General features: G+C 53.6%; 16 protein-coding genes across 16 annotated transcripts; 9 read left to right on the top strand and 7 right to left on the bottom strand.

Annotated features, from left to right (window-relative positions):
- Positions 1-569: 569 nt before the first annotated feature.
- On the top strand, positions 570-1703 carry LTR77_000251 (uncharacterized protein; the record flags this gene model as incomplete). The annotated part of the gene is made up of 3 exons (XM_064797518.1): positions 570-593; positions 643-1087; positions 1141-1703. 3 exons carry the CDS (start codon positions 570-572, stop codon positions 1701-1703), a joined length of 1032 nt encoding a protein of 343 aa, XP_064663752.1.
- A 269-nt stretch (positions 1704-1972) lies between these two features.
- LTR77_000252 (uncharacterized protein) lies at positions 1973-3000 on the top strand (the record flags this gene model as incomplete). The annotated part of the gene is made up of 2 exons (XM_064797519.1): positions 1973-2218; positions 2275-3000. 2 exons carry the CDS (start codon positions 1973-1975, stop codon positions 2998-3000), a joined length of 972 nt encoding a protein of 323 aa, XP_064663753.1.
- A 1198-nt stretch (positions 3001-4198) lies between these two features.
- LTR77_000253 (uncharacterized protein) lies at positions 4199-5360 on the top strand (the record flags this gene model as incomplete). Its single annotated transcript, XM_064797520.1, has 3 exons — positions 4199-4233; positions 4297-4452; positions 4508-5360. The coding sequence occupies 3 exons, from the start codon at positions 4199-4201 to the stop codon at positions 5358-5360; spliced, it is 1044 nt and encodes a 347-aa protein (XP_064663754.1).
- Positions 5361-5713: 353 nt separating this feature from the next.
- Positions 5714-7038, bottom strand: LTR77_000254 (uncharacterized protein; the record flags this gene model as incomplete). Its single annotated transcript, XM_064797521.1, has 3 exons — positions 5714-6126; positions 6178-6421; positions 6595-7038. 3 exons carry the CDS (start codon positions 7036-7038, stop codon positions 5714-5716), a joined length of 1101 nt encoding a protein of 366 aa, XP_064663755.1.
- An 890-nt stretch (positions 7039-7928) lies between these two features.
- LTR77_000255 (uncharacterized protein) lies at positions 7929-10338 on the bottom strand (the record flags this gene model as incomplete). Its single annotated transcript, XM_064797522.1, has 10 exons — positions 7929-8138; positions 8293-8313; positions 8372-8826; positions 8907-9137; positions 9200-9328; positions 9395-9446; positions 9534-9558; positions 9620-9801; positions 9864-10023; positions 10085-10338. 10 exons carry the CDS (start codon positions 10336-10338, stop codon positions 7929-7931), a joined length of 1719 nt encoding a protein of 572 aa, XP_064663756.1.
- Position 10339: 1 nt separating this feature from the next.
- LTR77_000256 (uncharacterized protein) lies at positions 10340-10625 on the top strand (the record flags this gene model as incomplete). The annotated part of the gene is made up of 2 exons (XM_064797523.1): positions 10340-10379; positions 10426-10625. 2 exons carry the CDS (start codon positions 10340-10342, stop codon positions 10623-10625), a joined length of 240 nt encoding a protein of 79 aa, XP_064663757.1.
- A 527-nt stretch (positions 10626-11152) lies between these two features.
- On the bottom strand, positions 11153-12865 carry LTR77_000257 (uncharacterized protein; the record flags this gene model as incomplete). The annotated part of the gene is made up of 6 exons (XM_064797524.1): positions 11153-11371; positions 11424-11723; positions 11791-12352; positions 12403-12639; positions 12701-12796; positions 12852-12865. 6 exons carry the CDS (start codon positions 12863-12865, stop codon positions 11153-11155), a joined length of 1428 nt encoding a protein of 475 aa, XP_064663758.1.
- Positions 12866-13927: 1062 nt separating this feature from the next.
- LTR77_000258 (uncharacterized protein) lies at positions 13928-14323 on the top strand (the record flags this gene model as incomplete). Its single annotated transcript, XM_064797525.1, has 1 exon — positions 13928-14323. One exon carries the CDS (start codon positions 13928-13930, stop codon positions 14321-14323), a length of 396 nt encoding a protein of 131 aa, XP_064663759.1.
- A 1061-nt stretch (positions 14324-15384) lies between these two features.
- Positions 15385-15907, top strand: YFH1 (Mitochondrial matrix iron chaperone; the record flags this gene model as incomplete). Its single annotated transcript, XM_064797526.1, has 2 exons — positions 15385-15561; positions 15614-15907. The coding sequence occupies 2 exons, from the start codon at positions 15385-15387 to the stop codon at positions 15905-15907; spliced, it is 471 nt and encodes a 156-aa protein (XP_064663760.1).
- A 395-nt stretch (positions 15908-16302) lies between these two features.
- DPH3 (Diphthamide biosynthesis protein 3) lies at positions 16303-16618 on the bottom strand (the record flags this gene model as incomplete). The annotated part of the gene is made up of 2 exons (XM_064797527.1): positions 16303-16524; positions 16583-16618. 2 exons carry the CDS (start codon positions 16616-16618, stop codon positions 16303-16305), a joined length of 258 nt encoding a protein of 85 aa, XP_064663761.1.
- Positions 16619-16905: 287 nt separating this feature from the next.
- LTR77_000261 (uncharacterized protein) lies at positions 16906-18103 on the bottom strand (the record flags this gene model as incomplete). The annotated part of the gene is made up of 3 exons (XM_064797528.1): positions 16906-17489; positions 17541-18017; positions 18055-18103. The coding sequence occupies 3 exons, from the start codon at positions 18101-18103 to the stop codon at positions 16906-16908; spliced, it is 1110 nt and encodes a 369-aa protein (XP_064663762.1).
- Positions 18104-20443: 2340 nt separating this feature from the next.
- Positions 20444-21835, top strand: LTR77_000262 (uncharacterized protein; the record flags this gene model as incomplete). The annotated part of the gene is made up of 1 exon (XM_064797529.1): positions 20444-21835. One exon carries the CDS (start codon positions 20444-20446, stop codon positions 21833-21835), a length of 1392 nt encoding a protein of 463 aa, XP_064663763.1.
- A 518-nt stretch (positions 21836-22353) lies between these two features.
- Positions 22354-22932, top strand: LTR77_000263 (uncharacterized protein; the record flags this gene model as incomplete). The annotated part of the gene is made up of 1 exon (XM_064797530.1): positions 22354-22932. The coding sequence occupies one exon, from the start codon at positions 22354-22356 to the stop codon at positions 22930-22932; it is 579 nt and encodes a 192-aa protein (XP_064663764.1).
- Positions 22933-22941: 9 nt separating this feature from the next.
- On the bottom strand, positions 22942-24382 carry LTR77_000264 (uncharacterized protein; the record flags this gene model as incomplete). The annotated part of the gene is made up of 4 exons (XM_064797531.1): positions 22942-23151; positions 23218-23836; positions 23969-24027; positions 24089-24382. The coding sequence occupies 4 exons, from the start codon at positions 24380-24382 to the stop codon at positions 22942-22944; spliced, it is 1182 nt and encodes a 393-aa protein (XP_064663765.1).
- A 1617-nt stretch (positions 24383-25999) lies between these two features.
- On the top strand, positions 26000-26668 carry LTR77_000265 (uncharacterized protein; the record flags this gene model as incomplete). The annotated part of the gene is made up of 3 exons (XM_064797532.1): positions 26000-26098; positions 26153-26309; positions 26373-26668. 3 exons carry the CDS (start codon positions 26000-26002, stop codon positions 26666-26668), a joined length of 552 nt encoding a protein of 183 aa, XP_064663766.1.
- Positions 26669-27061: 393 nt separating this feature from the next.
- Positions 27062-27497, bottom strand: LTR77_000266 (uncharacterized protein; the record flags this gene model as incomplete). The annotated part of the gene is made up of 2 exons (XM_064797533.1): positions 27062-27197; positions 27256-27497. The coding sequence occupies 2 exons, from the start codon at positions 27495-27497 to the stop codon at positions 27062-27064; spliced, it is 378 nt and encodes a 125-aa protein (XP_064663767.1).
- Positions 27498-27696: the final 199 nt, after the last annotated feature.

Genomic DNA, 27696 nt, shown 5'->3' on the forward strand with positions numbered 1-27696 from the left:
CAGACGCTACGCCCAGAGATGATGCGGCGTGGCTCGAGCGACTGACACTGACTAAACCTGCCGCTCATCTCTCACCTTCTCCTGCCACGGAGAACGCTTTTGCAGCGGCGTTGATCGATCAATCGTTGGCACGAGAGGAAGTACAGCCTATGCCGGGAAAGTCTTACATTACTGCGGAAGCACGAGGATATATGAGGAAGAAATGATTGACCCTTGGGAGGCGGCGCGGCGAGACAAACCAGGTCGTGAAGTCCTTGGGTTAATGCTCGCAGGCGATAATGCAACAATTGAGAGGTGTATGATATGACCGCACGATCTTGACACCTTGGAGACTGGGAGTTGTTTCGTCTGTGGCCGCTGAGGGGTAATAGTAGGTACCGAGTACTTACCGACACGTTCTTGGGCGAACATGGCTGGAGAAGCTGGGGAATGATGGAGAAATAACTCCGCATATATCAATAGTACAGGGTCGCGATGCACTCCTAAAACTGAAGCGTTCTTGCAATATCAAAAACTTGAAAGCCAAAGACCCATAACCTCTAAACATTCATCATACGATGGCCCCAACAATGAAAGCAGCACAATATGACAAGGTACAACATTTCGAGACCACAAGATAGCGAGCTACTAACACCATACCAGCCGAACCGCAAAGTCGTCATCAACGATGTTGCCATCCCCGAACCAAGCGAAGGCCAATTCCTCATCAAAGTCACCGCAGCTTCTCTCTGTCATTCCGATCTAATGGTGGATCTGAGGCCCGACGACTTCGGTCGACCGATGACAATGGGCCACGAATGCGTCGGCGTGATAGAGAAGATCCATTCCTCCTGCGCGGACAAAGGCTTCAACGTCGGCGACAAGGTCGGCATGCTGTATATTGTGGATTGTTGCTTTGACTGTGAGGCTTGCACGGCACATGGATCGCAATGCACGAGCCCAAACCCTGGTGGAGCGAAGATCAAGGGATTGACCACTGATGGGTTCTTCTCTGAGTACTCACTTACGGATTGGGAGAATGTGATTCACTTGCCTGAGAGTTTGCCGATGGAGAAGTCGAGTCCAATCTTTTGCGCGGGCATTACAGGTAACGAGACCGAAATGTCTACTCACGAGTGCGCCTACTTACGCTTGCCTTAGCGTTCCACTCCGTCGACAAGTGCGAGCTCGAGCCCGGCCAGTGGTTCGCCGTTGTCGGATGCGGCGGTCTAGGCCAGATGTCCGTCCGCTACGCCAAAGCAATGGGCTTGAAAGTCGTCGGCCTGGACGTCAACGACGACATGCTCGAGATCGTGAAGAAGAACGGCGCGGACGCCGTCTTCAACACCAAGACCAACGCCAATTACGCCGAGGAGGTCAAGAAGCTGACCGGCGCCAACGGGTGCCATGCCGCAGCGGTCTACAGCGCTGCCTCGCCGGCATACGTGACTGCGCGGAAGATCCTCAAGGTGAAGGGGCTGCTGATGGTTATTGGACTGCCGGACAAGCCTCTCGAGTTCCCGTCGTTTGAGATAGTGGCCAATGTCTTCCGGATCAAGGGCTCGAACACCGGCACGCCGAAGGAGATGAAGAAGGCTCTCGATTTCACGGCAAAGCACAAGATTGTTCCCGAGGTCGAGTTTAGGAAGTTGGAGGAGATGCCCGCGATGTGGGATGAGATGGAGAGGGGAGTGGCGACCAAGCGGATGGTCGTGGCCTTCTAGTCAACATAGTCGTGTGTTGTAGCCGCTTCAAGCATTTTGGTCTTCATTTGTTGTATCTTTGATCGATCTAAATAATAGAGGACAGCGTAGAGAGCACAGAAAGGATATTGTGCTTGCACGTGCTCTCTGCTCGGCCAAGTCTCGGCTAGTTGCGTCATACCCGCGTCGCCAGAGACCTCACTTTCAACCTCACTCCAGAAACATTGATAAGCAACTTCTTGCGCACACAACACCACTGTTAACGACTTCTACCCACCATATTCACCACAATGTCTAGCAAGCCAGCGCTACGAAGCCTTTCGAAGGCCCTACCACGACCGACCACATCCTCCACGCCCTGCCGATGCCAGAGACTTGCCACAACACCACCTGCGAGGCCCTTCTCCAATGCGCCACAATCGACCCCCATCTCGTCTTCCAGCAGAAGGCATAGACCGACCTTGCAACCTCTCAGCCAGCCCACAATCCGTGCTTCGGTACCGGCGACGCAGTCGAAGCGAACCATCTTTATTCAGGTAAGTGTGAACATAATGCTGAGTGTCTAAGACATGCTAATTCTCTGCCTGGACAGACCGAAGACACGCCCAACGCAGATGCGCTGAAGTTCAAGCCCAACCATACCATCCTTCCCGATGGCTTCCCATCAACATTCCTCGAATACCTGTCCCCTCGATCGACTCTTGCGCCTCCACATCCTTCTCCGCTGGCGGCGCAACTGCTGAGCGTCGATGGAGTTACGAGTGTCTTTTACGGAAAGGATTACATCACAATCACAAAGGACAGTTCGACTCCATGGGCGCACGTCAGACCTGAGGTCTTCAGCCTCATCACGGAAGCCGTAACGACCGGCCAGCCGATCGTCAACACTATCGAAAACAAGACTGGCGAGGAAGGACAAGGCTCGTCAAACCCGGAGGTCCAAGCCTCATATGACCCGGAGGACGAAGAAGTTGTTGGTATGATCCAAGAACTATTGGAGACTCGCATTCGACCGGCGATCCAAGAAGACGGAGGTGATATCGAGTTCCGAGGGTTCCATGATGGGCAAGTCATGTTGAAGCTACGAGGAGCTTGCCGAACTTGCGACAGCAGTACCGTGACCCTCAAGAATGGTATTGAGAGTATGCTCATGCATTACATCGACGAAGTGAAAGGCGTGCAACAAGTGATGGACCAGGAAGAGGAGGTGGCAATGAAGGAGTTTGCGAAGTTCGAGGAGAAGTTGAAGGCACAGAAGGGACCGGATGCGGTGGCCTCGACGGTCGGGAAGGGCAGCTTGGATCGTGCTGAAGCTTAACGAGTATGTCCGTTCCGTAACATCTTATGGCTGTTCGATTGCAGGTGCTTCACGTTCACCCTTTCCGTTGTCAAAAGCAGCATATGGTTTCTCGTGCTGCGTTGCCTCGTCTTGCACGTTCGGTGCCTCGATGAATCAATAGTGAAAGTCAAAGACGTCAACATGAGCCACCGCCGTTCGCCGAATCTTGGAATCAAAGGGCGGATGTCGAAAACGATATATTACACACTTCTCCAGCCACTGCAGAACTACATGCTGACATGTGCGACCTTCAAGAGAATATAGTCGTTTTCAACTGGCCTCACATGCGGCACACGCGGCGCTCCTTCTGAATTGGGATGCAGTGATGGTCCGTGCATGTTTGAGCGTATATGCAATGCTCTTTCGTTGCTGATTCTAAACAGTGACAACAATACGGCTTTGCATGATCAATTGGCTGGCGATTCATCATGGTACGACAATGCTGCTGGACCCTCCCGTCCGCAAAGTATTGTCGGCGTTCTCGCAAAGTCGACCTCACATCATGGCTTGTGCGGACCCTTGGTTACACAACAACGGCTCAGGCCCCTTCAGAGGCCCAAACGGCGTTTCAGAGTTGAGTGAAGTGAGGAATTCTGGATCGCATTGGCAACAAATGTGAGTGCCGCAATGTCCGCGTGTGTCCTTGCAGTACCTGTATCTCGCGCAATTAAAACCCCAGCAGAACGAGAGAAGTTCGAGCGGCATCATCGTGATACGCACTTCGATCTCGAGTTCTTTGTTTGTTTATAACATGCCATTTGGCCGCGCCAAGACCTTTGAGCCAGGTCGTTGCTTTCCACACGCCTTCACTTCATTTCACACCTCTCACTCCACCAGCCAGTCAAGTCAACCAGCCACCGCATTTGGGAGCGGACAATAGGATCAATAGGACAATGCTGATCGAGTACTGAACAGCATATCGCTTCTCTTGCAGACTTTTCTTCCGTACAGCAACCTTCTCCCACAGACACACTCGACAGCATTATCTTCGCAAGCACCTCGCAGGCACCTCGCAACGCACTCCCAGGACCACTACAAGCATTGAGCCGGTCTCAAACACATCAGGCACCTCAGCAGCAAGGCGAGACAGACGCTCTGTCTCGTGTCCACCAAGTCCATTCATCACATTTCCACTGTTCCTCCGTGAAGCCCCTCTCCCACCACCACCACCGCGACCATGCCGTGTACCATCGATACTCATAGCCACCAATGGTAAGCAAATCTAGTCGAGATGTTCTGAGACGTTTGCTGACTTCATCGCCCTTCTGCTTGCAGGGTCACCGAAGGCGAACTCGTCATTGAGCGCTGCGAGAAGCAATGTGCGTTCTGCCACCACTCCTTTCAATCTGGATGGTTCATCCGCCGTCATGTCTCCTCGGTCCATTGCGGTCCGGGCAAAGACTACCCCAACCTCGTCGTCTTGAAAGGATGGTATGGCTTTCAGCTTATCCCACATATTTTTGAGCCTCGCTGACCCAGATTGCAGGAAGGACAGGCCTGACGGCAACGCTCGCCCGCACTCCGATGAGAGCGTCACCACCAACAGGCGTGTGAAGAAGGAGATGAAACGCAAGAAGGCCATGAACACCATCCCAGACCAGGAGACTACGACTGTGGCTGACGTCACTCACTCGTTCGTCGCTCCGACCCCCTTCAGCACCGGTCCTGCTCTCGTAGCCTCCACACTTTCCCTCGCCCCTCCGATCAACTTCAACACTGCTCCCGCTCCCGTCGTCAGTCAGTCCGACGCCACTGATTTGTTTGACTTCGGATTCACCACCAACGACATCGACTCCACCGGAACATCCCAGTTTCCGGTGTGCAAAGTCACCAGCTCCTCTTCCGCTGCGATGGCCCCAGAAGCGACCGGCCGTTCGGGACCCAGCACTCCAGAGCCGATGAACTCCATCGACCCGAAGGTCCTATTCGAAGGCAACACGGCGTACACCAAGACCACAAGCCCGTGGAGCGTCGTACAGAACGTCCGCACCGACGGCAGCCGCATCAAGGCTATCCGCCCTCTCGTCCCTATTGACGATGGTGCCGACACCGTACGTCGCAGCCTGAACACGCTCTTCGCTTCGGTCCGCCTCAGCAGTCAGATGACTGATGAGGAGATTCTCGGCACGGCTCAGTCGTACCTCAAGGCCTTCGCCAACGGTTCGTTCATGTCGCCGATCACTCCCACCGCTCCACCCTTCCCGGAGTCGGCTGACGCCACCTTCCCCAATGCGGCCGGTGAGGTCTTCCCGGATCCCACCGACGATGCCCAGGAGTACAGCGACGACACCTTCGGAGGGCCGATTCAGTCGATCGAGCAGACCATCCTGGGCTTCTGATCGCGTGCCAAGTGTACAAAGCGAGATGTTCGGAGCTTACTGTGCGAGAGAAGAGGGCATATCTGTCTGAGGAATGAAAGGCATCTGTCTGGGTATTGAGAGCATGGGCATTGAGAGCATAGGTATTGAGCGCAGCAGCTGTCTGGCGTTGATGTTGGGATGAGTGATGATTGTTCTTAAGATACCCCGATGCAATGACAGAGCCCCTTCTTGACCTAATGACTATTGTCTGTGCCACTGCAGTCACTGACCTCATCGCTCGAAACAGTTCTGACCCACTGCGACCGTTGCTTTGAATCAGCTTGATGCAGACACCTTCTGCAGTACGTCTGGAACAAGCTGCTGCGAAAGTATCAATCCCAGTCGCCATCCAGAATCGTCGCTTCTCCCTTCTCCTGCGCTTCGAGAAGACCTTGGATGGTCCATGGCATGTAGACCAAGCCCTTAGGCGTATTCGTGTTCTGGAAAGGAGTCCCATGCGCAAGATGTGCCGTTGCACCAGCGTAGTTTTCCAATGCGTAAAGCTCAGGATCGTGCTCGAGTATCCATCGTCCCACCCGCACGAGCTTATCCTTCGGTTTGTCATCCGTTTGTCCCCCGGAGTTTGCTTTCTTTCTGTTGACAACGCCGAAAGCCTGGAGACAGGACACTCGCTCGAAGCGGAGGAGGTTGTGCACTCGAGTTGCATTGGGTACGCCCTCTCGGATTCGGCCCATGGAGATGCATGCTGCGAGGCTTACAGCGTCTTCGATCGCCTGAGTCGCTCCTAGCAAGATGGTCAGCAGAGTCTCAATCTCATATCCTCATCTTCGTTTACCGTTGCCCGAGCTGGGGAGGAAAGTGTGAGCAGCGTCTCCCAGCTGGCATACTCTCCCGCCTGGAGAAGTCCATTGAGGCTGCGGGTCTCTCCACATCACCTTCCAATCTACTAGCGAAGAGGACGGAATGGTCTTGATCACGCAATCGCCGATATCTGACCAGCCGTCAATGGTCGCGGTGTACTTCAAAACTTCCTCCGGATGCACTCTGTTGCCCCATGACTCCTGGGCAGTACCGAAGTCCTGCGATCATGTCAGCAGAATGCCTGAGTATGGACGTTCATTTGTCGATACCGGATGTGGAATCGCCACCTGCATCTCATCTTGGTTCCTCCAGAACATCGCATGCATACCTGGGCTTCTCACCCCGTTAGCAAGCGAGCCTCACACAGAAAACATGTCTCCACTCACCCAACCCAAAGCTCAATGACCGACCTCCCGTCTTCAAGCAACTTGAACCGCTCCATTACTACCGGATCTATGAGCGCCAGCTCGACCGGATAGGCTGCCCGAAAAATGGCATCGCCTGAGCTCACGGCCGGTACTTCTTTCCCAGCCACCAGATTCCACGACCTTGTGCGCACCCCGTCAGCCGCCACCACCAAGTCCGCATCATATCGAGAACCGTCTCGGACCACAACGCCTGCACGCCCGGTTTCTACGCCCTCGAAGAAGTCTACAGCTTCTTTGCCGTACTCCACGCTCAATCCGACTTCGGCTAATTGATCGAGCAGCATGGCGTGGAACTTCGGTCGCGAGTGGCGGTAGATCTTGGGAGCGTTTTCGGGGTCGGAGGTCAAGGCTGAGAACTCCATGGGACCCATGAGTCGCTCCCCGGTGTGTTTGCAGTAGGTGACCATTGGATGGTAGGCGATTTCTTCGTTCTTCTGCCTTAGTAATGGCCAGTTCTTGAAGGCGCCAATGGCGGATACTCCAATCGTGAAAGAGTCGCCTGGATGCTTGATTAGTTGGAGCCTGTGCCAATGAGATGGGTTGTCCGTATTGACCAGAGGTGATGGGCTCTTTGCTTCTTTCGAACACACGGACGTCGCAGCCTATGCGCCAACACTGAATAGATGCATTAGTTACCATCCAGTCTCCCTGAGTCCCTTACTGACCTCAAGCGCAGTCATGAGACCACCTACTCCAGCGCCAGATATGAGAACGGATATGCCATTCGGCGGACACCGATTGAGAACTTGCGACTCCATGGCTGTCTTGCTGGAGGATCCGGAAGGTCAATGTGGAGGAATTGATATCTTAACAAAAGCGCTGCAGAATGTGTTGGGCCCTGCGTAACCTTCTTGAAGAGACAGCGGCATTTATACATGGCGGTGTATTGCGACAATGGCTGAACATAGAACGGCGCAGCTGGAGACAACCACTCGTTCAGCCGTGAATGTGCACTTCAGCGGCCAAAGACTGTTTCTCCTGTCCGAAATGAAACGCAAGTGATGTCTTGCCATTGGCTTGGAATGTAGTTGCCTTTGGTATATCCGAAAAGTGACATCCGTTCCGTATTGCACGAACGGCCCGGCGTTGGCAGTGAATTCCGGTCCGCTTGGTTATTACGCAGCCCTAAATCACCACTCGTATACATGCCTCTTTCGATGCACGGTGTAACATGACCCAGACATATGAACTACGTTGGTTGCTTCTCAAGTTAGATTGCACTCGCCCCAGCAAGCAGCATACTCTTTCCAACCCCGTCCTATACACCACACCGCTCCGCTGGCAACCCCGGCGGCGGTCAAGCCGGGGTCATCCCAATCCCACCAATCTTGTCCGCGCGGTCCAAGGTGTGTTTGTACTGGTGGATCAAGCTCTCATCGACCGTTTCATCGAACACGTCAACTTCTGTCGTAGCAAACTTCCGCGCGCCGATCTTCCGTTCGAAGAGGAGATCGAGCTCGGCGAACGTCCTCCCTCTAGGCTCAGGAATGCGGAAGAACGTATATACCTACAAAGAGAAGGGCGGAACGGTTAGCGAATGATCACACACGGTAGGGGTTTGCCTGTGGGTTTCATACTATACAGCAAAAGCATAATCCAGCCTGCACGGAGAGAGCAGAAGTGTCAGCGGTGTTCTAAGCATTGTGATGTTAGCAACCTACCCAGAAGAAGGCGGTGAAATTCTGATAAACGAGTCAGCAGATGTTGCACAGTTGTGGGCTTGCGAGGCGCGGCACTTACGCTCCAGTTCCATGCCGACGGGTTGATCATATATGGCGTCAAGACATTGGTGATGATCCCGACGACGTTGTACAGGTTGCGTCCAAGCACAACGGTCTTGATCTGAAGTCGACGAGTCGACAGCTCAGCCACCAGAGAGTAGCAGACCGTTCCAACGGTCAGCTGGTAGAACAAGGCCCAGACGATCATGAGCGATCCCGTGGCCAGAGCTGCCTGGTCACGTCCGCTGTCCGGCACCAGACCGAGGAAGCCCATGATGAAGAGCATCGAGAACAGTCCACAGAGGCCATAAAGGTAGAGGGTTCGCCGTCCGACTCCAAGGCTCATCAACGACCAAGCACCGACCGTTCCAACAACATTGATGGCGTATTGGCCAAGAGCAAAGCTGTAGCTCGAGGAGTCGGGCAGACCAGCAGATTCAAGGAAGTATGTACTGTAGTTGCTGAAGGCGTTGCCTGTAACGATTGTTAGAGGAATGAGCGTTCTTCTTCATCATTTCTTATCAGCGTGCAAGCAACTCAGCATGCAGACTTACCGCTGAGATTCTGGATGGCCCAGCACATGCAAACGATCTCCGTCCTTCTTAGATCTGTGCCGCGGAAGCAGTCAAGATAAGAGGCACCTTTAGTGATCTTCTCTTCGAGGGCTGTAGTGTGGACCATCATGGCAACTGTTTCATCAGCGTCGAATTCGGTCTCGCGATTCGTAGAGGTAAGCCGTAGCAAAGACTTCTTGGCTTCTTCGATTCGACCCTTTCGAACGAGCCCTGAACTTTGTCAGTACTCCTCTACAGCCTGAAGAGGGCTTCTGGAGGATGCGAATGCTTACACCAAGGCGATTCGGGTGCAAACGCAATGCCGAGGAGGAGAAACGGTGGCCACATCCACTGCAGCGCATATGGGATTCTATATGCCCACTGATCGTTGCGACCGATCATTGACTTGATGACGCCAATGCCTACAATATGGCAATGTTAGAAATGTTCTTCAGGATGTTCGGCAACGTTGAGTATCGAGGTCATACCGATCAGTTGCCCGATACCCCAGCACGCGTTGACATATGTGGTCAAGTAGCCCTAACACCGGCACAACCATTAGCACGACGCACCTCAATCTCTAGGCGCTCGCTCTGCCGAGGGTAGAGAAGGGACCGCGAAGCTTACCCTCAAAGCCACTGGGCAGACTTCTCTGTGGGAGAAGAACACAGCCTGTCAGAAGTCGATCGTGTCAAACTCTCGATCGTACTTACGACGCATAGGTGATGGTAAGTGTCTGAAAGACTCCCCACGGAATACCACATAGGATCTCGGCGGCAAGCAAAGCGTTGACGCTCTGTGCAGTGAAGAAGATGGCTGTAAATGCTGCAATCAAAACGAGGCAGGCCATGACGGTGTACCTATACCCTATCCTTTCAGATACCCAACCATTGATCTATTGCCGCAAAAGGGTAGGATGGTCAGTATGTCTCACAACGCTTTTCGACTGTCACTCACAAATAGACCTATGATCTCGCCACATGCAGCACCGTTAGAGAGCCCAGCTTGCCAACGTGCTGGAACCTGATACGAGCCGTCGTCGGTCAGGACGCCATACTTGCGGTTGAATGGATCAAATGCGTAGAAGTTGTTGACAAGACAGACGTCGTATCCCTCCCTACATGCGCAAGTAACGCAATCAGCATCATCTCGTGATCGATGTTCTGTTCTGTCCTTACATGGCAATACAAGTGCTAATCAGTACCGACCACCCAATGGCTTTTGGGTACAGCCGAATGCCTTGCAACAAGGACATCTTCTGCTCCTTGTCGGACGCTGCTTTGGCGTTGATGATTGTCTGCTTCATGCTGTCGCTGGGCTTGAGCTCATCTTCAGAGGGGAAGTGCAATGGCCCTCCCTTCTCCTCGATGTTGTCTTTCGCTGCATTGTGGCTGGTGTTCTGAGCATTGCCCACAGAGCCTTGTCGCGACATGATGTGGACGGCGACCAAGTTGGCGAGTTTGGATTTGGAGAGTGAGAAAGTTAAATTGCGATTGAAAATCTACTTCATCTTATGTAGCGTGGGCGGGGATCAATGGTCGGCCACGCGCCGTGACCATGCGATCAAACGGTCCGAAAGCTGGCGGCTCGCCGAAAACGCGGAGAAACCTGGAGTTGTTGAACGCAGCACATCTTCCTGTCGTCGAACAGTCGGGGATTGACGGGGATGGTTTCGAAGCTTCGGATGAGCTTGACGATGCTCTAGCAAGCTCTCTTTGAGTATATGTTCGTGCGTACTGTACCCTGGTTGGGCTGTTCGCGGCCTCCAGTCGTGCGTTCGGGGCCTCTAGTCGTCGGAGGAACGGCGTAACGAGCGGGCCTCGGTTTCTGAAGGCCTGACTTTGACCTACATGGTCTCGGGTCTGCAGCACAGCGCATCGGGTGAAGGGTTCCAGACCAATGCCATCGATGTGGGGTTCAGTGCCCCGGAATATCTCAATGGTCCACGCAGTGCCACGAAGATGCATTCAGAGTGCCGGCACGTCTCGTCAGCCATTCGGTCCGAAAGCAGCCGACTGATCCTTGGCTGATGTCCGGCTTGCAGCGAGGCATCTTCAGGTTTTCGCTGTCTCGTCGTTCGTGGGGGATTAGCGACCCAATTGGAGATGGAGAAGAACACAGCCGTGGTACGTTGTTGTACGATATAGACTACTATCCGTGTCCCCGAAGCCTCCAGAAAACCAATGCCATAGTCGCAATATCGATCAGCTTTGCCAGCGCTCGAACTCCCAAAGTCACGGTCCGCCTCACTGCTTGAAATTCGACAAAAATGGCTGGACGTCTTGAACCTCTCGCTCGATGACCATTGCACGCGCATCTGATCGTGGTACGAACTTGACTGGGAATTTCTTCGGGAACACCAGGATGCCGCTCTTGTAACATTCAGTGACGTCGGTGTTGATTGGCTTTTCCTTGTTCTCCGGAACGAGATCAAATGTCCAAAGGACTTTCGCCATATTTAGAATCTAAGGTCGAGGGTCAGGACGCAGAACAACGCTTGGGGGTGGAAGTACTCACGAGGGAGTTAGCGGCCATTCTCATGCCCGAACACACCCGCCTCCCAGCTCCGAACGTATAGTTTACACGTCTTTGGCTCTGGTCGTCACCCTGAACTTTGCTGGGCTCAGTTCCAAATGTGTTGTCGACGAACCTTTCCGGGATGAACGAGTCAGGGTCCCGGAACTCGTCTGTCCGATGAATCGACCATGTGTTTGCAAACAAGATCGTCCCTTTTGGAATAAAATACCCGTTATACCAATCGTCTTGTGCGGCGGCATGCGGAATGCCACCTGGGGCGACCGGGCGCCATCGCAACGTCTGCCTCACGAACAAGTCAGATATATCCTACCGAACGCGCAAAGCATGATTGCAGCGGATTTCTTACCTCGTCGTGGATGGCTCGCAGGTACGGCAAGTCCATGCCATCTTCTGCTGTGGGACTCTTGTCGAGACCGCATTTGCTATCAACTTCTCGTTGGGCCTTCCTCTGGATGTGCGGGTGTGCTGCCATTGCCAGGATGAATGACAACATCGCGGAAGCAGTGGTGTCACTGCCGCCCTCCATGAACGCGCCGCAAACATATGTAATTTGCTCCGCGCTCAAACCAGTCTCTGGAGCGTCGTCCAAGAGGCGCTTGAGAAAGCAGTCTGGCGCGTCTTCCCGTTGGAGATTTTCCTTGCCTTCATCGACGAGGGAGTTGTACACTCTGCGGTACTCAATCCGAAGATTTTGTGCCCGCGTTCGCCAGGGCGACATAAAGTCAGGTAATAATTTCAAGAACGGAAAGATATCAATCGGAGGCGTTGATCCCATCTCAGTCAGGTTGGTCAGCTCGTGTACAGTAGCGTACAGATCTTTCACGCGCGGTGAGTCGAAGGAAGTTCCGCGGAGTCCGAAGACAGACGCGAGGATCACCGCCGTCGAATAACGCTGGATATGGTTATACCTAGATCACGCCTTAGTCAAGTACAGGCATGACGCGGAGAGCGTGCGCACCACTCCTCTGGATCTCGAACAAGCGCTTGCATGGTAACGAGAGACTCTGCAGTCTGTATCGGCAGTAGTGTATCAACCACCTTGGTGTTGAGAAGCCGCATCATTGCCTTCCGCATGAAACGCCAGGTGGGGCCATAGTCCGCGAACAGTAAATGGAGACCTTCGGGAAACAGGATGTCGTGGGTAATGTGAGTCCGGGGTCGATCGGCATAGTTGGCACCGCGTTTGTCGAAGAGCCTTTCAACTACTCGTCAGCAGAGAAACTTGCTCCTTTAAGAGCAAAGCGCTCGAAGCATACTCTGCGACATGCTTGTAGTGATTCAGTACTACCACATTCTGCTGCCCAATCTTCAGTCCGATGATGTCGCCGTACTTGGCGCCCCATTCGTGGAACCTGCAAGCACGCCATCGATCAGTGCGGTCCCAAGTACGCCAGAATCTGGATTCACTTCAGGAAGCTCATTTTCGGGGGAAAGACATGAAGGTTTCCCAAAATCGGGAGAATTGGGGGTCCTGGAGGAAAGTTCTTGGGACGGAGCGACAGCCTGGCATAGTGACCGAGGCCTATTGCAAAGGAAAGACATAGTAGTCCAACACTCGCCCAAAACGGGGAGACCGACTGCAGCAACGGCGCAAGTGCCATGACAACAGGCGGATGCAGTAGCAAGGTGCAGCGAGACGCAGAGGCGATGGGGCAAGAGCGGTGTAGGTGTTCTTGGAAGCCATCTTATGACATGTCGACCACCCATAACCTCCATGGCGTACACCGAGCGGATGCAGTATAGTCAACAGGGCACGACATTACCGAGCAGGCCTTGTGGCTCTCCCCGCTTTAATTCCCCGCGCTTGCAACGTCTTCTCCAGATTCCAGCTCCAGCCCCGAACAGAGTTGTTCGGAGGCGCGAATAGCACAAAGTGTGACGCCGCGCATGTTGCCCGGATGTACGACCAAGATCAAAGGGAGGTTCTCCCCGTCGTCAGTACGCATTCTGCTGGTCTTCACAACAGATCCTTGGGGACTACCTCCGTTCCCCTGCTCAAACTGGGAGGCGAGAAGCAGGGTTTCGGAGTAATGCCTTACTGCCCGATCTCCCAGTTCGAACGGGCGAACGAAGGTAGGGACCACACTGTCCAACATGACTCTCAACACACTTTCTACCGTCCCACGGATCCGGCCCGAGAGTCGGCAGCCGATCATCTTGGAGCTGTGCTAACAACAGGTTCGGCTCGCAGCAAGGCATGTTCTTTTGCCCTTGCGTTTTTGAGGGCGCTAGCACATTGTTAGCGACTGCTGCCATGTGAACGCTTTCCTTCTCAACAGTCGACCAGTGTCTTGAAGCAAGGTGGTGTCGGTGATGAGGTGAGGTTGATTTAGAGAACGGGTGTACATTACAGCACGCTTACCGCTTCTGGCATGCGCTCCAATACTTAAATATGCCTGGGCGCACCACCTTCAAGACAACACCGCTGGACTGGGGATCTCAACCAACTTTCTGCCAAACACACGAAACACTCAGCCTGAAACATGACGACCAACGGCATATCGAACGGCCACCAAGTCCCGGTCAACGGCTCGACCTCCGGCTGGGATCCCTCTGTCCGCGACCAAATCATCATGGCCCTTATGCAGAACGGCGGGCTCAAGCGCATTCAATCAACGTTGCGCCAACGTCTCGACGAAGCTGGATGGTCGCAAGACCTCAAGGAGTACTGCATAGCCTTGTTCCGAAGCGGCGCCGCCACAACATACGACGATGCTTTGACCATCATCATGCGCCGCATCAACTCTGGAGACGACGAACACGCTGCCAACCCCGAGGGCGTGCCCGCACCTAACCTCGCGATTCCACATGAGGCTAAGGTGGATGGAGCAGATGCTGTGAAGAAGGAATTGGCGACGGTTGTCAAGGCGAAGAAATAGCTTGACATGTGCGCGATTGGATTGGAAAAACTTTTGCTTATGCACCTTGGATAGTGCCACTACGGCACCTGAAGAAAGCAGCTCCCGTAACGCTTCTTCTGGCCTGTCGACACCTGTGTCCTCAGACCAGGAACCCCAGACTCCACGAAAGCAATCAGAGCTCAGGACAGACGGGCGGCACTCCCAGGACTCGTGGCGAAAGACCGAGCTCGGGTGGAGCTGTGTCGGGCAGCGCTGTGCCCAAGTCCAGCTACCGCGGGTTGGATGGGCCGTTCTGGGCTTTGTGGAGGATGGGCGGCAGGGCGGCGGAAAGACTTGACGTCGCGTCTTGCGGGAGCACGTGCTCGGGTCAGAGTATTTGGGAGGCTCTAGAGGGACTAAAAGTGTTGCGAAGGGCCCAGAATCGATGGCGTAAAATAAGATTGGTTAGGTGGAAGGACGGACTAGCTCCACCATCAATTTTGCAAGCCGCAGCGGTATTCGATGGTGATCGTGGAGCGCTGTCGTCCCCAAGCGATCCATTTTCTATGCATGATGTATTCAACCATTCATGGCGAGTAAAAGCTCCTACTTTCGAAGGCATAGTTCGGGTTAACCCAAGCATAGAACCCATTTTACCATAGCCAACCAACATATACTGGCCCAGAGTCAGTAATGTGAGCATCTCCATTGCCTGGAATACGTAGTTTGCATGGCGTTCAGGAATGGAATCAGCTGCACGCTGTTCACCTCGATTCTGCACCTTCCACATGCGGTAGCGTCGGCGTGGGGAAAGCTCGAAGGAGCCAAAGCTTCATGTGAACTCAATGCGCAAACATACCTTACGTCTTCACTCTTCCAATCTTGAACTCGAGGCCCTACAATTCCAACTCGCTGTCAACATGTCCGCTCCAGCAGTATCGCGCATTGCCCGCCATGCTGCAAGATCCGTGACCAGGAGCAGAGTCGCTGGGCAGCGTACATCCTGGCTTCAACAGCAGACAGTGAGAGCCGGCACACAACGTATTACGTCCGACATCCCGAGGTGTTTTTCGACCTCATTGCGCTCTCACGTTAGTCTCATGCCAGAGAGCGAGGATCCACAACCCCCAAGCCGCGTGGAGGAGAACAGGGTGCTGCAGCCGACTCAGCTTAGCGAGGAAGAATACCAGCTACGGTCAGATGAGTACATGGACGGGATACACGAGAAGGCGGAAGGGATTCAGGAAGACAGGAGCGATGTGGAAGTGGAATACAGCGTATGTGTCAAACCTCAAGTCGATCACGTCTAGATATGCTAACATGTCCTAGGCCGGTGTTCTCTCCATTAACATCCCCCCGAACGGCACATACATCATCAACAAACAACCCCCGAACAAGCAGATATGGCTTTCGTCGCCGATATCCGGCCCGAAACGATTCGATTGGGTGGTTGACGGGGAGAGCATGCACGAGAAGGAAGGCGGTGGACATGGGGATTGGGTGTATCTGCGAGATGGGACGCGTTTGACGGAGATTTGCCGGAAGGAGCTTGCTATTACGCTGGATCTGCACGGGCTTGAGGAAAAGATGAAGGCGAAGCCTGATCCGACGTCCACAGAGTAGGGGCAGAAGACGCTGATAATGTGTGGTAGAGGTTATGCTGGCATATTACCCGACCTGTTGTGCATTTGTCTTCGCTCCTATCTCATTCTATCGATCTCAGCGTTCCTCTGCTGCGCCGCCGATATAGCCTGGAATCTGTAACAAGCCCTTGTCTTCTGTTCTTGCCTGTTATCCAACAGCACGCATTTGCTTCCCCCCTCTTGCAGGCCCCAGCATCCGCGACTCGTCTGTGGGCATACGTGCTGAGACTTGTGCAGCTGCTCGCCTTTTGGTGTGCACGTGTGTGAACCGTTGTTGCGTCCCGGCAGGCAGCTCTAGATCCTCATCACTAGTCGCTCGCTGTGGCCCATCCCTCTAATCCCCTGACTGTTATGATGCGCTTGGGTCTCCCATCTTCAAACGCCAGCGGCGACAACCTGCTGCGGTTGTGCCTGTTGATTGCCACCGTCCGGCTTCGGTAGGTCGTCTTGATCGAATATCACCCGTATTTGCAAGCTGCAACTCGGACAGACTGCAATCTCCTCGCCATCGCGCAGGTCATCGATGTTGATCTCGAAGCGATCGCCACATGGGCATGGGTAGTGGTATAGTTGGAGGGTCGAGTCGAAGGTCATGTCCTGGTCTTGTTAGCAATGTTGTTCATGTGTGAGAAGCAGCGTCGCGGAGAAGAGGTACCTCGATCTCGATCTCGTCGTAGATGTTCTCTGCCATGTTGTAGAGCCCTTTCGCAGACGTCAGGTACGCTGTAGGAAGATATGTTGGTTGTGCCAGAAGCAAGAGTGCGGCGGGGCAGTTAATGTTTTTTGGAGCTAAAAGCTGTGATTGGACAGCCACGGCCGGCGCTAGCTGAGGTTAAATGTAGAGGTGAATGCTTTCGTCGAATTTCCTCCCCTGTGTTCGACCTGCTTTTATCCACCCGTACATGTCCATGTTCTACCAACAGATAATCGCAGAGCAATGACTCATCCTCTCGTGCTACATGTATATTGACAAGTCCATTACAACCTCGACTCCTTCCCCTGCGGTATCTCCACCACGATCTTTCCCCAAGCCTCCCCACTGGCCAACAGGTTCAAAGCAGCCGGCATCTGGTCGAGACCCATAAACTTCTTCTCTGTGTACATCATGGGCTTCACGCCGCCCTTGGCTATCAAGCCCAGAAGAGCGTCCCAGACCGCCACCACCGAGTCCGGGTCATTGTTGGCGTACTCGCCCCAGAACAGCCCGGCGACAGCGACGTTCTTCAACAAGTAGCGGTTCGTAGGGATCTTCTCGATCTCACCTGCAGCAAAACCGATGACCACTAGTCGACCGTCCCATCGGGTACATTTCAACGACCGCTGGATCATGCCTAAAGGATCCAGGACTACGTCGACACCTCGCTCATTTGGCGTGCAGGCTTTCGCTTCCTTCTCCCAATCTTTGGTGCTGTCAAGGACGTAGTCGGCTCCGAAGCGTTTGGCGACTCTGCCTTTGTCGTCTGAATTGACGGTGGCAATCACCATCATGCCGAGAGCTTTCGATATCTGGATTGCTGCGAGGCCGACAGCACCGACCGCACCATGGACGAGAACATAGTCGCCTGATCAAATGTAAGTCGTAACTCAACTGAGTCGTACTTGGAAACCATTACCTTTCTTTGCCCTCGCCCGCAAGATCAATGCAGCATACGCCGTGGGAGCGGTGTAAAACAATCCACTGGCCTCAGCATACGACCAGCCCTCTGGCATTGGCCTGAGTCCGACTTCCTCGACATGAATCTGCGTCGCGAACGTTCCTAACGCAGCTCCAAAGACCTTGTCACCAATCTTGAATTTCGGCGTCGTCTTGGAAGCCGTCGGCTGCGCTGCAACCTCTCCAGCACATTCGTTGCCTGCGATCCATGGGAATGGAGGTTTCTGTTGATGTTTGCCTTGTATTTGGAGCACGTCGAAGAAGTTGGTGGCAGCGGCATGGACCTTGATCAAGTACTTGTCTGGTGATGGCTGGAGATCGGGTAGATCGGAGACCGTGAGCTCGTTGGGCCCTTTGACAAGTTTTTGTAGTTGGATGGCCTTGATTTTTGGTTCTCCGTCGATTTCTTTGTTCTTCTTGGACGTGGTAGTGTTTTCTAATACACGCTGTTAATTGATGAATGTCTGGCCTACGGTAGCCGAGGGTATGGCTCGAGAGCGGCAACGTGCCACGACTCCGCATCGCTTTTTCACGCTGTGAGTTTGATGAGTCTAGCAGTGTTTGAGCAGTTGCTTGACGCGAAGAGAGCTGAGTGCCAGGGCTTATTCTGATTGCTCCAAATACTAAAGTGAACATAATTGACCTTATCCTGTATACCGATGTACTCTGTACTTCAGTAGTAGTTCGATCGGTCATTGGTTACAGTATCCGCTCAGCATGACTTTGCCGTGCTAGGCAATGGATACGCCCGCCGTAGCAATAGCAGTAGCGGCAGCGAGCCGATATAACTCCGTCACTGCCCGCTCGACATTATCTCCGCCGCTCTCGGCCTTCCCTCTTGCTACTTGCATCCTCCTCAATCATTCTGTCCAGCGACATAGTGACTGCCCTTGCTAGCTGATCGAAATCCTTTCGCTCTTGCTCCGTCATCCTCTCAAACCTCTCATGCGCTGCAAGAATCTCAGCATTCAATTGCGCCGCTGACAACTCATCCATCCGTGTCGTCGTTCCCCCTGCTCTTGCCGTTTGCACTACTAGCCCTCTTCGCATTGCTTTTGTCACGGGCTCTGGCATTGCGCGCAAGTTTGCCGTACGCTGAAGATGGGCCATTGACGTCCAGTCGATGTCGGTTCTGCGCTCCGTTCCTCTAAAGATCTTCCTCTTCGCCATTCGTCGCATCGATGCCGTCTTCTCTAATCTCTGTGGCTGTGGTATTGCTCGCTCGCTCACTTTGATCCTTCGTCTGCACCGGAGCCGGCTGTTCTCTGCGTCGCTTCACTCGAGAAGCCGGCCTGATACAACTGAGCTGTTCCCGAACTGGGCGAGCGGATGCTTACTCTTTGCACCCCCGGTTCTACTGATCGGGAATGTGGTGTCCTCGCCCGCTACAGCTTCCATCGCATGGCTCACTGTTTGGTCTGAGCCTACTGGACGTGCCGTCTGAGCGCGAAAGTTAGAGTAGCGGAAAGCCGTGCATCGTGTGAAGTTCGAATGTACGTACCTCGCGGATGACATGCTTTCACCCTTCACATTCGTAGACAACCTCGTAGAAGTTATGAACATCACAGCGAACGAAACTTTGCTGCTCCAAATTCCAGCATGCCCATCTGGTTGATTCCGGGTGAAACCAGCACCTTGAGGCATCGCTGTCCTCTTCGGACTATACGGTAATCACATGCTGGAGCCAGCCGTCCAGGTTTCTGTGCCCGCAGTGAGGTTGCTGGCCAGTCATGGCTGCCGAGAGATACTATGCGAATGTCGTATCAGGTCAAGGAAGGAGTGACAAATTAAGCAACTCTCGAAGTTGATAAGAGGAGGCAAAGACACAGCTTTCATGTGGAAATAGTCGAACGGCAAACTCACCTCAGTGATGCTCTGATATGAGGAGAAAGATTGCATCTGTAACAGGTGCAGGCCTTCCGGTAGAGAACATTAGAGAGTAACAACCGAAATCTCCCATCCTCCCTGCCTTATCCAGCGCACATGTCCGTATGTCTGCTGTGATCATGCAGCCCCATGTAATGAGGCCGTGCGTTGTAGCATCGCATATCGTTAGATTGATCCATACAGTTGCAGTGATACGGCGTCCTCTTCTTGAAAGGCCAGCAGGCCTTCAAATGGCAACAGGCTGGTCACTTTTACTTAGCTTTGGTTCGATCCGATGCAAGTGCCGAAACGTAGATAAGAGGTTGGAGGTACCAGCCTCGCGGGTAGCGCGAGTGATTAGATTGAGCTGTTGATGAGACAGGGTGAGAAGGGATGCCGTCAGCACATTACTTCAGCAGGGTGCAGCGCATCAGGCTGCGGCGGATGCTCGCACATGGTGTCGGTATCGCACAGTGCAGCTCTCCTGACCCATGGCATGGTGACGAGTCTGCCATGGGGTACGTGGTGCGTGGAACGTACGATAGAGAGGAGAGAAAGGAAGCAGCCTGGAATGAGAGATGAAGTCCGCGTCCGCCTCTCCGCGCCGCCCGCGGAAGTTTACGTGCGACATGGCTTGGGTTGGCCAAGCTGCGAGGGCTGGGGTGTTCCGTCCGATGTTTCCACTTCTAGTGGCGACGACGACGTCAGCGTTCAGGCCGCGTCGCCAGATTCTGTGATTCCACCACAATCCATTCTGCGATTGGGGCTGAGCCTATTTTTGATTAGAGCGGCCATCGCACTTCGCAAGTCGCTTCTAGCACACGTCTTGCGACTCTGTGACATATCCAGCCTGCCCGTTCCTGCCGATTGGAGACGACCCATTGCTCGCGTGCAGCAAGCTCAATGCTCATAAGTACGAGACGTCCTCGCTGGACGATAAAGCGAATACTGCTCATCGCTGCTATCATCTTCGTACTTGTCTGCTACATCTTCGACATGCCTTTACTCAGCAGCAAACTACCCAACTACTCTGGACCCTACCAAGTGGGAGTTGTCGACATTGAGGCTCCGACCGAAAAGAGATTAATCAGCGAGCATGTCTTCAAAGACACCCAGCAACCGGCCTTCGCGCTTGAGAGTGTCCTGTTCTCGATGTACTATCCTGCAAACAAAGGCGCAATATCAACAAAACCTCACCATCCGTGGATATCCGATTTTGCACAGCAGGGCGAGGGCTATGCCAGGTTCGCTCGGATAAACAACGTCTTCACCAACAACATTTTCAGCTGGGCTCTGTGGACTCTTGTCGGCAGCACCGTCGTACCAGCGGAAGTGGACGTTCCCATCTACGGCACGTCAACACAGTATGATTCCAGCACGGAAGTTCCAATGGAGGCGGGCTTACCGAAGTTCCCGGTAATCGTCTTCTCACACGGAATGGCTTCAAGTCGCACCAGCTACACGCAATGGTGTGGCGAGCTCGCATCTCTTGGCTTCATCGTGGCAGCAATCGAGCATCGGGACGGCAGTGGGCCTGGCAGCAGTGTCATGCTCAAGGACGGTAGTTCTCGAGAGGTTTACCACATCAGCGAGAGCATGCTGGAACCCCAGCCAGAGACACCAGAGTTCAAGCAGATTCAAATCGCCATGCGCCAGGCAGAAATCGAAGAGACAGTCCGCGTTCTACGGCAGATCAACGACGGCCACGGCAAGGACGTCTTCGCTTCCAACGCTCGCAGCGAAGGCGACGATTTGGCAGCATGGAGAGGACGCATCAACATGGACAGGATTGTGGTCGGCGGTCACTCCTACGGCGCAACTGGAGCTCTTCAGGCTCTGAAAGACGCTCCGAACGACAAGCGCCCCTTCGTCGGTGGACTGATACTTGACCCCGGCAAGCAGAGCGGACCGCTTCAGTCTGACATCGACGTTCCGATCTTGGTGGTTCACTCGCAGTCGTGGTCTGCCCGGCACTCTATCTTCGAAGGACGACCGCACTTCGAGGTGGTCAAAGACCTCGTGAAAAAGGTCATGAGGAAAAAGGAGGGCAAGAAGCAGCAGTCTGCGTGGTTCCTGACTTCGAAGGGTACCTCGCATCCATCGGTGACCGACGCTCCGCTCATCGAGCCCATGCTCTTGTCCTGGACCACGGGCTCGACAATTGATGTCCGCGAAGGTGTTATGCAGTACGTCAAGGTCGGCGAGGAGTTCATGCACTTTCTTGAGAATGGAGAGCGGATCGGGGTGTTGGCTGAAGACGTAACGCACCCTGTGTACGACCAGGATGAGCGAGATCCTGAGAGGAAGGCACATATGAGTCAGGATATCGGAAAGTACTGGCAGATTCATGTCGCTCCACCATCAACCGACAAGAAGCAGCGTGGATGAGTTATCTTTGAAGGCAAAGCAAACAAAACAACCCACTGAACAGCGCGGTCATCTGAAAAGCACAAGACCAAGGGTATTGGGGCCGACTCCCTTCTGGCGAACATGCCAACAGGCAGCCAAGAGGTACAAGCAATCACGACGAGGAGAGCCTTCTGCTTTCTCTGCGAATGCGGTGGGACAGACGACTAGAGACGAAGGAAATTTTCGCTCTGAAGTTATGCGCATTGGCAGCTGGTGAAGCTGCATGTGGTCTTGAGGGAAGAAAGGGAACATGACGACGATAGAGCATAGATCAACGACATCGCGACAAGCGTATATAGCATAGACATAGAGGAATAGAATGTAAACTACCTTCTGCCGAACATCCAACAACGCTCACTCTTGCCGGTTTCTCGTCTGGTGAGTCATTAGTTTCTTGCCCGACAGCTCTGTTCTCATCGCTTCAGTCTCGCTCCGCCGCTCGATCGAAGTCCAACAAAACACAAGGAAAATGTGCATCTGAGATGACAGCAGTCAACATGACGAAAGCCACAGACAACCTGAGATGGCAGAAAAGCGTAAACGACGACGACTACCTCGTCTCGACCAGCAAAGACCTAGTCGACCGCGCATTCGTCCAATCTGCGTTCGCCTCAGAAGAAACGTACTGGGCAAAGCCTCTCCCAGACGAGCAGCTCACAGTTCTACTGGACAACTCCCTGACATTGGGTTTGTACAAAGTAATACCTGCCGCTCCATCTCCCAAGAGCGCAGAGACGCCAGACTCGCCACGCACCCCATCTCCGACCATCGCGGACGATCCATCCGAGCAACTACAGCAGATCGGCATGGCACGCTTAATCACCGACCATATGACAACCGCCTACCTCACAGACGTATACATCTTACCGGACTACCGTACGCACGGTCTCGGCAAGTGGCTTATAAAATGCTGCAACGAGACCTTCGACGCTATGCCGGCCATGCGGAGGACTTTTCTCGTTACGAGCCCGGAGGTTGGCAAGAGGTTTTATGGACGAGAGTTGGGGATGTGGGATGTTGGAGACGAGAAGGAGCATTTGGCTTGTATGACTAGACGGTTCTTTAGAATGGACTGAGGACTCTGTTCAGAGCTCGGCCTGTGGTTCTTTGGCTGCAAGGATGACGTGAGCAATCTTTTCTGCAAGGCCGTAGACCGTGCCTGATGGATGAGCCGGTGGGAGGACGGGGAAGAAACTGGCGTCGGCAACGCGGAGGTTGTGGACGCCGAGGACACGGGCCTGGCTGTCCAGTACTGCGTCTTCGTCGTTCGGTTTGCCCATACGGCAGATCCCGGCCTACAGAGACGGGTAGAAGGTTAGTGGTAGTCTGGGGTTGATATGAATTGCATGTTCGTAGCGTACCGGATGGAACACACTATCACTCGAAGCCGCTATCACCTCTGCAATTTCAGCATCCGTCGTGACGTTCGACCCTTGGTAGACTTCGTCGCCAATGAGGAACGGAGTCACAACTTTGGTGTTGAAAAGTTCCCGCACACGCTTGACCCCTGCAACAAGCACTTCAAGATCTCGTGGGTCGCTCAACCATGCCGGGTTGACGATAGGATGAACAGCAGTGTCCTTGCTCTGTATCATGACGTTGCGGCGAGAGAAAGGCGCTACCATCGTGGCAGCAATGGCTGAGTAGTTGCCCATATCCGGAGCTGAGAGCAAGTAATCATCGTTCGTCGAGGCATATGCGTCTATCGAGAAGTCTTCGAGATCCGGCCAGTCTCCCCCAAAAGCGGTGTCCAGGTCTTTGCGGGTGGAGTCCTTGATCGATCCTCGCGGCAGTCTCTCGAAGGCGATAAGGGTTCCACCTGGGTTAGTGTTAATACCAGTCCGGTGGGCCACATATTCAGCATTCGCTTCTGCGGCAAAGTCGGGGTCCGCTAGACGTGCGCTGGTCGTCACGTTGAACTTCCGGGTGACGGCGGTCCAGAGGTGGTCGAACAGATTCTGTCCGACACCCGGCCGATCGCTAGAGTATTCGAAAACGGTCAACGAGCGTCTCGAAGGAAGAAGTGAGCTCAAGAGACTCTAGAGCGTCGGATAGCGCTTGGTCCGGTCTCGGATAAGACTGGAGATTTCTGAGGATCATGAGCTGACTTACGCTATCACATCGATATCGTGTGCTTGCAGGGTTTCAGCCGGGCCTATTCCAGAGACCATCTGCAGAAGCCACCAATTAGCAGAAGCCGCAGATCATACGCTGGACGGATAGCCAACGCACCAGAAGCTGTGGTAACCTGAAAGCACCTGCAGACACGATGACTTCCTTTGAAGCATGAATCTTGAACGTTGTGCTTCCACTGCCCACCCCAGACGTGCTGACTTCCACTCCAACGGCTCTCTTGCAATTGTTGATCAAGATCCGCTTCGCCAGCGTGTGCGTGAATATCTGTAGGTTGTAGTTGCGCTTGATCGCGTTCCGCAGCATGGAGGTCTCCGAGCTGTCCCGGGTCTGGGTTCGCGGGTTGATGGTGGTTGCGCAGCTTGTCCAGCCTAATAAATTGCCCTCAACCATGCCGGGCAACTCATGCAGGCCGAGCTCGGTGAAGCCAGCTCCTAGTATACCACCAGTCGGAGCTTGGTACTGCTGGTACGAAACATGCAGCGGCCCTCCGTTCGGGTCATAGAAGGAAGAGTCAAATGTCGGAGTTAGACCAGCTGGGTAGGCTCCTTCGACGGGCGATGTAAATTGTACAGGAGATTGGAGGTGTTGCTGGAACTTCTCAATTCTTCAACTGTTGTCGCCAGTCATCTCGGCCCACATCTCGTATGCCCTGCTCGCGCCTCTGTGATACCACATAAAGTTGCGAGCCGTTCCTGTAGAGTGTCGCCTTTGTGCTAGGTGCTTGGACCGGCGGGATACCTGCCACCACCAAGGGTATGCCCTTGCGATAAGAGGACACTGTCATCGTTAAGCGCCGGCTGTTTCGTTGTATACTGGTTCCAATCGACCAAAGGATTACTCCACAATGGATGCTTTCCCAGGTAGTAGACGTCGTTGCCCGGAATCTCAGTCAGGTTGGAGTTCTCGATCTCGTAAAAGCCACCGGCTTCAATGACAGCGACAGTGTGGTGCTCAGACAGTCGATTGGCGACAGTCAGTCCTGCCGTACCCCACCAACAATCACATAGTCAAACGTCTGTGGGATGTCAATCAGGCCGAAGTGCGAGCCGAGCAGATTCGAGGACTCGAGCTTCTCGTTCAGCACGAGGCGGCGAGCAAAGCAAAGCGATGCATGGAATAGGATCAGAAGGAAAGCGAGTGCCATGGTGGAGCGTTCTTGGAAAGAAAAGAACTCTTTGTTGGAGGGAGACGCGAACGAAGACGGTTCAAACCATTATGTATCCTGGAGACACTGTCCACCTCCATCCAACCAGACCCGACATCATCTGTTCCTAGGGTGGTGTCATGTTGTTTACCTGAATAGGAAGAAGATGAAGTTTAGTCGTGGCTGTGAGGCTGCTGACAGAAAAGTTGAAGTCGAGTACTCCTGAGTCGCGGACCGCCCGGGAAGGCTCCTGCCACTGCCGTCTTCAGCTCTGCAGGTTTTCTTCTTACCTTTGTAGCTACAGTAGCTACATGGACAGTGGTACCTCTTCCAGTCGCTGCGATGGAGTACAGTACGCCGAAGGCACCATACTGGGGACCGCCCACATCACACATGAAGTTTGTCGTCCTCACCGGAACGAGCGATGAACAGGGAGAACTGATATCGTCTTCGTAGTTTCTGCGAAGAAGTAAGCCACGTCTGAGTCCACTCCAACGCGAAGCTGTTGCTGAGGTCGCAGGACTACATCGTTACAAGATTCGTGGCAGAATTCTTCAACACCTTCACATCGCTGTGTTACAGTCTTGCTTCCTACCTTTCCCTCTTTAGCCGGCTTCGCTGATACGGTCTCCCCCAGTCGCCTATGGTATCCACGGGATCAATCGGTACAAGCATCAGGGAGACAGTGTCTTTGATATCGTCAATCTACCTTACTGGGGTCTCATTGGAGTGGGTGTGGCAAGCTCGATCTATCATGCCACTCTTCAGTACCACACACAAATGGGTCGGTGCCGTCTTTCGCCTTTTGAAACCCCCAGAGCTGACTTCTGCCTCAAGGAGATGAAATGTCGATGCACTTTGCCATGGGCTGTGTTCTAATCAAGCTCTTCTCCTTCCGCCAGCCGAAGGACATACAGCGTCGAAATGCCGCAATCATTTCAATCGGACTCACCTCCTTCATTGTACGTTGAAAGGCTAATGAGCTTCGGGAATTTGTCGCTAATGCTTTCTCAAAGATATACCATTGCGTGACAGATGAATTCACGCTCCACATCATTATCTTCTTGAGTCTGACATTTACCGTCATATGGAAGACCCGCAAGATCATCCGCGAGACCGTGCAGGATTCTGCCCAGCGGAAGAAGATGGCAACGTTGGCGACGTTTGGAACTTGTCAGTTGACTGATCGCATTAATGTACGACCATGCCAGCTCCCCGTACTGATTCTCTTCACAGCAACTGCCTTCTTTGCGTACTTTCTATGGAACATCGATGTGCATTGCTGCTCAACGGTCACTCGCCTCCAGCATCGACTCGGCTACCCGCTCGGCGTCCTTCTCGAACTACATGGCTGGTGGCATATACTGACAGCTCTTTCTTCCTACACGATGATCGCCATGATCGAGTTCTTAACGTGCGAGGGGCTCGACGACAGCCATGGAGTTGGTTTCCTGTGGCCCGCGCGAGCAGTGCTGGAGGATGCTGCTCAAGCACAATTCATGAATGGAAATGGACACACGAAAGGAAGTTGATGATGGCCGACGCAGGCTTGTCTATGGTGCGAGTCTGTAGCAGAGCTATCACATCTTCGGCCTCGACTTATCCCACTCGTCAGAGGGAATGTGTAACTCCTCCAAAGGTTTCCCGGCAATGTCGAAAGGGATGCATGGTATCGTGGTGGCCACGAACCTTGCAGGCTCTGTCTTCGATGGATTGGACCATCGGTGGTTGGTGCCCCGTTGCACGATGTGATCCTGCAGGAGAAGAATTAGCTGCGGCTCCTAATGGGCTTCCCAAAATGAGACTCACGCCGGGATACAGTCGAACTTTCTCTCCACCATCCAGCCTACAGCGATGGGAACATAGTTAGCGTTGGGCTTCCAGATTTCAACCGTACTGGAGATGCTGCTCTTGTCTCGGCAGTCTTACTCATGATCAATTTCTCCCTGAACGCACACGGAGAAGTCGAGTGAAACCGTCCGATGCATAGCACTCACTGCTCCCGGAGCCAAATCGATCACGAGCAAGTTTGCACCTGGCTCTGGGTTGACAATCTCTCGCCTGGTAGACGTCGATTAGTAGACGAATCTGACACTTTGCTACTGTCGATACAACTCACCGAGTGTAGCTTGTAGGTCCTTCTTTAGCTCGGTATGCTTTAACGTCTTGGTCGTTGGTGAGATTTGCAGGGACAGAGTTGACGGAATACGACCGAGCTACTCCTCCTCCGCCAGGAATGCCATTGAAGACCTGGTCGGGAGAGTCGTCATATACACTTACGCCGTTGGCGTCGTGTTTTGCAATGTATCTTTTGCACGGACGCAGGCCAGGCAGGGCTGTACCGATCATCTGTTGGGCCATTGTGATGCTTGGACTGTGGCAGCTTGTTGGAGACCAAACAACTTATAGTGGTTGGTTGGAACTCAGTGCAGGTTAAATAGTAGGATGGATTACAAACCAACGGCGAGAGCGAGCATTGAGAAAGCGAGGTTCATGGAGAGAGCGAGGTTGATTGATGTGCGGGGCTTCACACTCTGCCCTCAAGGTATTGTTCTCCCGA

The sequence above is a fragment of the Saxophila tyrrhenica genome (assembly GCF_035928015.1).
Source record: "Saxophila tyrrhenica strain CCFEE 5935 chromosome Unknown scaffold_1, whole genome shotgun sequence".
Classification (NCBI taxonomy): domain Eukaryota; kingdom Fungi; phylum Ascomycota; class Dothideomycetes; order Mycosphaerellales; family Extremaceae; genus Saxophila; species Saxophila tyrrhenica.